Below are 9,711 nucleotides of genomic sequence, written 5' to 3' on the forward strand. Positions count from 1 at the left end.
TCCCCATCTATTTTCCTGTAGGGTAAGATAGATTTCTATACCCCATTGCCTGTGTATCTTAATTTCCCAGTTGCATATAGAAACAATTTTTAACATTTATTTTTAAAACTTTGAGTTCCAAATTCTCTCCCTCTCTCACTCCCCACTCATCCTCATTGAAAAGACAAGCAATTCGATATAGGTTAAACATGTGGAGTCATGCAAAACACTTCCATAATAATCATGTTGTGAAAGACTAACTGTATTTCCCTCCATCCTATCCTACCCCCTGTTTATTTTATTCTCTCCTTTGACCCTGTCCCTCCTCAAAAATGTTTGCTTCTGATTACCCCCTCCTCCAATCTGCTCTCCCTTCTATCATCCCCCCCTTATTATTCCCTTCCCCCTTATTTTTTCCTGTAGGGTAAGATTAATTTCCATACCCAATTGAGTGTATATGTTATTCCCTCCTTAAGCCAAATCTGATGTATCTCCCATTTCTAATGTGCTTTTACAATAATAATAATAATAATAATAATAATGACTTTTAAAAAATAATCAGGGTCAGCTGGGTAGCTCAGTGGATAGTACAGTGGCCCTGGAGTCAGGAGAATCAGAGTTCAGATCTGGCCTCAGACACTTACTAGCTATGTGACCCTGGGCAAGTCACTTAGCCTTTATTGCCTCAAAAAAAAAATCCTTATTTATTTTTTTTCTTTTCCTACAATATTCCTATACTATATATAGTAGCATTTTTTGCCTCATTTTACAGATGAGGACACTGAGGCAGTGTTCATTCCTATGGTCCCTTAGCTAGTTAGTGTCTGTTAGGATTTGAACCCAGGTTTTTCTACTCTAAATTTAGTGTTCTTGCTACTACACCATGAACAGGCCTGGTCAATAGGAGAGCCTGGGGCATCTGGTGCCTGTAGTTTGCCTTCCAACAGAAACCTCACCAAGTCCTGGGCCTTGTGTTTCTTGCAGAAAGACCTGAGCTACCTGCACCAGTGGCTGGAAGCATTCGTCACCAGCTTTGAGAAGGTCATTGCAGTGCATTCTCTGGAGCCTCGAAGGTGAAGGGAAGGGGGATTCAAGGGGAATAAGGGGCCCAGGGCATGGACCCATCCCTGCACCAATCCCCAATCCAAGTTCCACCTAAGTGTGGCTGGGAGTGATTGGATAGAATGACGAACTGTGGGAGATTCCCACAAATATATGGAAGCAGTATAAACACAAACACATAAAAACGTGTTCTCCTCAGCTTGACATTCCTGACCTTTCCCACCCCACCATGTTCTCTGCCATTCTACCCATCCTTGGCTTTCCTCCCTTGGAGTTTTGTTTTCTCTCTACCTTCCAAGTCAACAGCTACTTTGTATTAAGGAGAAAAGACTAGAGAACCTTCTACCCTTTTAGGCATCTAAGTGATATAGTGTTTAGAGTGCTGAGCCTGGAGTCAGGAAGACCTAACTTCAAATCCAGCCTCAGACACTTACTAGATGGGTAACCCTAGTAGGCAAGTCACTTAATCTCTATTAGCCACAATTAACTCTACTGTAAAAAAAATGGGGATAATAACAGCACCTACCATCCAGGTTTGCTGTGAGGATCAAATGAGGTAAAAGGGCATAGTATAGTACCTGGCACATAGTAAGCACTATAGAAATGCTGGGTTTTATTTAGTGTTATTATTGTTATTAGTATCATTATTGCTCCACATCCTCTCAGGGCCTTTCCTCAGCTCCTGTGCCCCTGGGAAGTGGCTCTAATGGAGAGACTAACCAGCTGGGGTGGAGAGGAGGGTGACTTCAGGGTGGGGCAGGTGGGTTTGCCTTTGTTAGTAGACACCACGGGGATGGAGATTGGAAGGAGACAACCAAGTTCTCTGTCAATGATCCCTTTTTTCCACCCCAGGCCAGAAGAGGCTACATCAGAGATTCCCCGCCTGCCCCAGAACGTGCTGCAGGTCCTGGGGCAGCAGCTGGGGCTATGTGCCGAGTGCCTGGGGGAGGCCAAGCTGACCCAAGCCCTGCTTCTCCTCAAGTTCTTCATCATTATCTGCAGGTAGGTACACCTGGGTGTTGGGATAGAGGAAGAGAGATATGCCAGGGCAGGAGACATAGTTTTCCTCTCTTTAAAATAGAGATGTTTGTCTGATTAAACTAGATGGTCTCAAGAACCATTTCAGGCCCTAACTTTCTATGCCATGTAGTTCTGGCGTTCTTTGAAGTTTCATATGTCTACTGTTTGACAGTGGCTGAGCCATTCCTCAAACTGAGCCTTGGTTTCCTTATCTAAAGTGGGAGAAGAGGTTGGATGTGATGATCTCTAAGGTTTTTTCCAGCTCAAACATTTTGAGATTCTGGGGTAGAAAGGTCGCCTCTTCGGTTTTTTCTTTTCTGTTCCTTGAGTTGGGGGCTCATCTTCTCTCTTCACCCTTAGTGTTGGCTGTTTCTTGCATCAGAACCTTTCCTTCCAAGTATCTTGGGATCCTTCCAGTACAATTCAGTTCAATAAACATTTATAAGCAGAACCTGTTGCGTGGGTATGTATGTGTGTCTGCCTGCACCTATGGAAGACACACGCGTGCCCACAAAACAACATTGCATAGAACATGCTTAATACAACGTAGACCCCAAGCAGAGCCCAGCCTGGGTGCTAACAGCCAAGCCTGCGAAGGTGGGGCCATGGATCCTACAAAGGTCTTCGGTGAGACAGAGTGGGATCAAGGATGGGGAACAAAATGAGATTCTCCATCATGCCTGAGAACTGGTGAGAAGGCGACGGTTAGGACAGTTCCCATTTGTCTAGCACGTTATAGTTTACCAAGCACTTTCTTGAGTTAGTCAGCAAGTATTTATTAAGTTCTTCTTCTGTTCTAGGCACTGTACTAAGCTCTGGGAATGCAAAGAAAGACAAAACAACCCATGTTGCTGGACTGTTGAATTGTTGAGTGCATGTAGGGAGTAAAGTGTAGAAAGACTGGTAAGATAGGAAGGACCCAGGTTATGAAAACCTCTGAATGCCAGGGGACTTTATATTTGATTCTGGAGGTAACAGGGACACCCCTGGAACTCAGGGAGCAGGTAGAAAGGGGAACGTAGTCTGATCTATATTTAGAAACATCACCTTGATGGTTGAGTGAATGGAGGCTGGATTGAAGAAGAGATACTTGAGGGAGGGAGGCCTGCCAGAGTCCAGGGGCAGAGATGCTGAGAGCCCGAGTTGGTGTTGTGGCTGCATCTGCAGAGAAAAGAGGATGTGTGCTAGACGTGTTGTAAAAGTGGAGAGGTGACAAGATTTGGCAACAGTTTGGATATCCTGTTTAAAGTCAGCCTTATAAGGACTGTCGTCCCTGCTCTCTGGAGGAGAAAACTGAGGTCCAGACATGAAGTGGTTTGCCTTAGGTCACACAGCTAGCCAGTGTCATAACTCGAATGTGAACCAGGTCTCCTGACTCCCAATTCAGGGGTTGTTCCATTGTTCCACACGGCTTCTCAGGGTCGAAGCAGACTGAAGCCCTTCTTGCATTCTTGTCCTTGGTACACCAAGCAGACCAAGGCCTGGGATGTGCTTGGCTCTCTGTGTCTGTCCCCTTCACCTCCTACCTCTCCCCACAAGTGGCTCCTAACAACCCACATTAGGAGATGAGGTGAGGGAAGAGGACCGCCCCGGGTAGAATAAGGGGGAGATGCCTTTCTCTTTCCTCTCCACTTCTGCCTGTACCTCGCCTCTTCTCTTTTCCCTTATGCCTGTCTGCCCCGTCACTCTGGAAGATGAGAGGGACTCTATACAGAGGCTACCAGAGGGACTGTGTATGTCTTTGTGTCCCTCTGTGTCTGTTTATGTGTGTTAGGGCCAAGCTGGTTTTGTGCCATCATCATCTCATGTCCATTTGTTTCTCTGTTCCTTTTGTGTGTACGTGCGTTTCTGTGTTCAGATTGTTCTTCGTACCTGTGTGTAGAAGTCCCGGTGGGTCTTTCTGTTGTGTTGTCATCGTGGACCCAACCACATACTCATTTTCAGGGGCTGGACATCCCTGTGTCAGTGTGTGTACTTAAATCCTGGGAGAGCACTCAGGATGCTCCTAGGCCTCCCCTTGGATTTCTGATCATCTCCCCTTTCCTCCGTCCTTGCAGGAATCTAGAGAACGTCCAGGCAGAAAACACTCCCATCTTCATTCCCCCGGTGATGATGATGCTGGGGGCCTGCAGCACAGAGGTGAGGCCCTCTGGGGAGGGGTTGGGACCGGGAGCAGGGAGGGCCCTTCCCCATGCTGTGGGACTTCAGATGATCAGCTCCTGCCACCTCTTTCTAGGTGTCTTCTCTCTAGTGGCCTGGTGTTAATTAAGGGGAGCAGGGAGTCCTTGAGACTGGACCTTTTCCAAACCTAGAGCCCTCTCTATTCAGGAGGGCAAACACAGCTGAAGGGACCACTCAGGGTATCATAGATGCTTGGTTGTGAGTGTGTGCCTTTAAGATGTATATGGGGGGGCAGCTAGGTGGTGCAGCAGATAGAGCACCTGCCATGAAGTCAGGAGGACCTGAGTTCAAGTTTGACCTCAGACACTTGCCAGTTGAGTGACCCTAGGCAAGTCACTTAACCTCAATTTTCTTGAAAAAAAAAATGTGTATGTGCTTGAGTGTTGGTAGTTGTGGTTATAAATCGTTAAATATCTGCATTGGTAGAGAGTTTCCTCTCTCTGGAAGTTCCTCATACCAATGAAATCACAGATCTTGTCCCAAAAAATATGCCATTGCGTGGTTATAGATGTTGTGCATGTGTGTCTATGAAAGTTCCTAAATGTGCTGGGGCCTGAAAACCGGGCTAGTGATGGTAGAATGATCCCTGTGCTCAGCCCAGCGCGGAGCTGTGCAGAGGGACAGTGGGAGCTCCCAGTCCGTTTGTGAAGACCAGACTTACAGAGAGTACAACACCGCAGGGCTGCTTGGTGACCTTGCCTGGTTCAGTTCAGTGGGGCTCTGCTGCTCTCCGGACTTTCTAATCCTCCCTTCCCTCTCTCTTCCATTTCCAGCTAAAGAGAGGTGCCCCAGCCCCTGACAGACCCTGCAAGTCTCAGCTGGAAAGTGTGGCCCTTCATGCCCTCCATCTTCTGGAGTGCCTTTTCGATCCCTATCAGACCTGGAGACGGCAGCTGAGTGGGTGAGACTGACTGGGCGGGGTGGGAAGACCATGGAGGGACTCACAGTGTATATGTGGGGTGGGGGTGGTAGGGCCAAGGAACTGTGATTATGGCAATGAGAAAGAGAAAAAAAAAACCCAAACCCTCCCAATCCCATCCTGTGCCCAGCACTGTGCTGGGCCCTTGGGGGGCAGTGGGGTGGAAGGTTGGTGAGATAGAAGGAGAACCCAATGTCCTAGTCCCCAGCTCTGCCTGGGGACACCAGACAGGTAGAGAAAAACCAATGATAACTGGGCACTGCCTAAAGAGGGACTGGAATCACCCACCAAGTACTAAAAGGACTCAGAGAAGGGAGGGTCATTGTGGCCCGAGTCAGACGGGGGAGGCCCTTTCTCTGGAGGAAGGGGTGGGATTTGACTAAGGCCTTAAGCTACGTGAGGACGGGGACCGTGCCTTACCATATTTAGAGGATATTCTTGGTCAGGTGTGTGGGGTGAACTGGAGGGCCTCTGAGGTTCTTTCCCATTCTGAGATTCTGTGATCTGTTCATTCATAGGCTCTAGAACAAGGAAGGACCTTAGGGGACCTCTAATCTAACCCCCTTATTTTATACACGGGCCCAGAGTGGTTACTGTGACTTACTCCAGGTCAAGTAGATATTAAGCGTCATCCATTCAATTGTTAAAGCAAAACAAAACATTTATTAGGCACCTGCTATGTACCAAACATTGCTCAGCACTGGGGGAAGCACAAAGTTTAACTACGACGCAGTCTCTGCCCCCATGAAGATCATAATATAATGAGGGAATAAGACACAAACAACATGGATAACCATCACGTGCAACATACAGGATAAGTTAGTTAATATTGAGAGAACAGCAAAGCATTATTTGAGGTCTGAAGGGGAATGCTACGATAGGCTGGGGAGTGATTGAGCAAGCTTCCTGGAGAAAGGTGTCTTCTGAGATAGGCTTTAGAATCTCTCTAGAAACATGGCTGGTGAAAGTGGGGAGGGAAGACGTTTCGGACACAGAACAGCCTGAGCAAGAAAGCACAGAGGTTGCACGTTTGGGAGAAAGCTTAGTTTGGCTGGAGTATAGGGTATATGGATTGAACTTTAGCTTTGCCCGGGAGCACACAGAGGCTGCTGTAGATGTTTGAGCAAATTCCAAGAAGATTCCACCAAGCCGACTTGAGATCAAGTGGGTTAGACTGGCGGTGGTTTAGTTTAGTTTGTGAGAGGAAGAAGGCATAGGATACTGTTGCAATCGTCTTGTAGGGGCAGGAAGGAAGCCCTTGGTAACTACCCTAGAGCTAAGACAGTGCTGTGCACACAGTAAGCACTTAATAGGTGTTTATTAGATGACTTGCTGACTTACTGACTCGTTGGATGAATGATTTGGACCTTAAAGGAAGGCCTTCTAGGCCAGTGGAATGGTGTCAGCCAAGGTCTGATGTGGAGAATAAGCATGGTGTGGTCAGTGAGCAATGAGGCAAGGTGTTCGCCAATTTAGTGAATGTAGAATATACGCATAGAGGAGTTACTGGAAGCCTTGAATCCCGGGGTGAGGAGTTTTTACTTCCAGGGTTTGGCCTTGGGGAGTTAGCGATTATGAGTAAGGATAGGATATGTAGAATTTATGCCTTTGTCAGGGCTTTTCTCCTCTCTCTTTTTTTGAGGGTAGGAGTAGAGGTGTGATAAATATTTATTGTAAAGTGAGACATTAAGCTGTGCTCCCCCTTCAAATTTCAGGGGATCTCCTGGAGGAGGCAGTTTTTTAGGGGTATTTTCCAAGGAGGGATAATCACTGGCCCTTGGAAGACAATCTGGTTGAAGGACCTGCCTGGGCAATTATTTCTGTGACCCTACTGAGTGGTGGTGGGGTGCAGATATTTGAGGATAGACCAAAGGTATAGTGAATCAGGGGTGATGGGCAGGCAGACAGTGTTCTGAGGAGCCCTCAGCACCTTATCTACACCCTCAGCCCCTTCCCTGCCCTCTCCCCTTCTCCCAACTCCCAGCCTCAGGGGCTTCTTCCTTCCTCCCTTCCTTTAGGGAAGTCGTGAGCCCCAAGGAGAAAAGCAAGTACAAGTTTGCTCCAGCAGCTCTGCCAAAGGACTTCAGCACTTTCTTTCAAGGTGAGTCCAATGCTTTTTTCCTGTTCTCCTCCGCTGAGGAGAAGGCATCTAGTGGTGCAGTAGATAGAACTCTTAAGTCCAGAGTCAGGAAAACCTGAGTTCAAATCTGGCCTAAATCACTTCTTAGCTGTGACCTTGGGCAAGTCACTTAACCTCTCTGTCTCAATTTCCTTAACAGTAAAATGGTAATAACAGTAGTAACCTACTTCCCAGGGTTGTTGTGAAGATCAAATGCGGTAATATTTGTAAAGTGCTTAGCACAGTGGCGCTACACATGTATTATTATACAATTTTATGCATAATGGTCCCTTAATAAATGCTTGTTCCATTCTCCTTCTGCCTTCTATTTATCCTTTCAGTTACTTATTTAGTCAGTCATTCAGCAGTCACTTATTCATTTAATAAGGTCATGGGGCTTTCAAACTGGAATGGACTCGAGACCCCTGAGTCTAACCCCCTTATTTTACAGAGGAGGAAACTAAGACCCAGAAACTCAGGCACTCTGTGTGTGTGTGTGTGTGTGTGTGTGTGTGTGTGTGTGTGTGTGTGTGTGAAAATGTTATCTCATTCAATCTGCACAACAGCTCTGGGAGGTAGGTACTATTATTATCGCACTTTACATTTGAGGAAACTGAGACAGAGGTTAAGTGACTTGCCCAAGGTGACACAGCTAGTTAGGAAGGGGAAGTGATTTGCCAAGGGATTTCCTATAGGTAGGAAGTAGCAGAGTCAGGATTTGAACTCGAGTCCCCTGACTCCAAATCTGGTACCTTTGCCCCTTACAATACTCTGATCATACAATCATTTTAAAGTAATCTGTAGGAATCATTGCATTGATAATGAAAATGTTTTACATGATTGTACATGTATAACATATCTGATTGCTTATCATCTCTGGGAGGGAGAAGGGAAGGAGGGAGGGAGGGAGGGATAGAATTTGGAACTCAAAACTTTTTTAAAAAAAGTCAAAATGTTTAAAAATTGTTTTAACATGTAATGGGGGGAATAAAATGTGTGTGTATGTAAGTTGCATTAATAGCTGAACTTTCTATGGCATTGGGAGCTTTACAGTGTGCTTTTCCTCCTGTCCTCCCTGTGAGACAGGAAATTCAAGTGTGATATTCCCCATTTTGCCAATGAGGAAGCTGGCAAAGGGGAAGTTACATGTCCGTGGTCAAGTCATGGCAGATAAAAGCCAGAACTGTCTTTGGAACCCGGGTCATAGAATTATAGAATCTCAGACGTGGAAGGGCACACAGAGGTCACTGTCCTCACACTTTATAAAATGCTTCAAGTGCTTTACAAAGGGCTTTCCTCCCAACAACTGTGTGAGCTAGTTAGTGTGAGCAGTATTAGCCCCATTTTACAGGTGAGGAAATTGAGACCTAGAGAGGGGAAATGACTGGAGATCTTTCATTCCAACTTCTACCTGAGTCAGTAAATCAACAAGCATCTGTTAAATGCCTACTATGAGCCAGGTGCTGGTCATATGAAAGGAGTACTGAAACAGTTGCTGCCCTCAGAGAGATTATACTCAGTTGGGGGAGACAACATGTTCACATAGAAGTCCATGCAAAATAAATACAAGATTTGGGAGACAGGGAGAGGCAACTGGGGGATCAGAAAAGGGTAAACATAGAAAGTGGTATTTAGCTTGAGTTTTGAAGGAAATCTAGGATTCTGCGAGGTGGAGGGGAAGAGTGAGTATCTTCTAGGCATGAGGGACAGCCAGTGCAAAGGCATGGAGATGGGAGATGAGTATCGTGTGTAAAGAATAGCAAGAAGGCTAGTCATTTTGACTTGAGCACAGAGTGCATAAAGGGAAGTAATATATAATAAGGCCAGAGAGTTTGGGAATGGCTTGTGAAAGGCTTTAAATGCCAAATAGGGGAGTTAATATCTGATCCTAGAGGCCAGAGGGGGCCACTAGTGTATTGGGGGAGGGCAGCACGGTCAGACCTATCCGTCAGGAAAATTGCATTGACAGCTGTGTGGAGGATGGATTGGAGCAGGAAGAGGCATGAGGCATGAGACCAGTTAGAAGACTGTTGTAGTAGAGCAGTCCCTGCGAGAGGCAATGAGGCCCTTAACCAGGATGTGGAGAGAAGGGGGCATAGATGAGAGATGTAGCGATAGAAACGATAAAATTTGGCAACAGATTAGCTGGGTGGGATGAGTGCAAATGAGGAATCAAGGACGGCAGTGAGGTTGCAGACCTCGTGATGCCAACAACATCCATGACAAATGGTCATCTGGTCTCCATTTGGAGGCTTCCAGTGACAGTAAACTACTGTCAAGACAGTTTAATTGGCATTTGCAGAGCTCCAAGTGTTTGAAAGTTTTTCCTTATACTCTGATAAAATCTCTGTAACCCTCTCCCTTCCCGCAATGATATTTTTCCTTTTGTTTATCTTCCTGTTAAGTTGTGTTCAGCTCAGAAAGAGAGGAA

The 9,711-nt window shown here is 46.2% G+C and overlaps 1 protein-coding gene across 6 annotated transcripts in view; it reads left to right on the top strand.

Annotated features, from left to right (window-relative positions):
• NBEAL2 (neurobeachin like 2) overlaps positions 1 to 9,711 on the top strand; it is a 158,319-nt gene that overhangs the window by 68,390 nt on the left and 80,218 nt on the right. For all 6 annotated transcript variants that reach the window (XM_027842181.1, XM_027842176.1, XM_027842177.1 and 3 more), the window contains exons 2-6: positions 964 to 1,052; positions 1,894 to 2,043; positions 4,119 to 4,200; positions 5,016 to 5,143; positions 7,180 to 7,262. In XM_027842181.1, coding sequence (XP_027697982.1) covers positions 964 to 1,052; positions 1,894 to 2,043; positions 4,119 to 4,200; positions 5,016 to 5,143; positions 7,180 to 7,262 — 532 coding nt within the window. The remainder of the gene's footprint in view (positions 1 to 963; positions 1,053 to 1,893; positions 2,044 to 4,118; positions 4,201 to 5,015; positions 5,144 to 7,179; positions 7,263 to 9,711) is intronic.

The sequence above is a fragment of the Vombatus ursinus genome, unplaced genomic scaffold (assembly GCF_900497805.2).
Source record: "Vombatus ursinus unplaced genomic scaffold, bare-nosed wombat genome assembly UNPS02014867.1, whole genome shotgun sequence".
Classification (NCBI taxonomy): Eukaryota; Metazoa; Chordata; class Mammalia; order Diprotodontia; family Vombatidae; genus Vombatus; species Vombatus ursinus.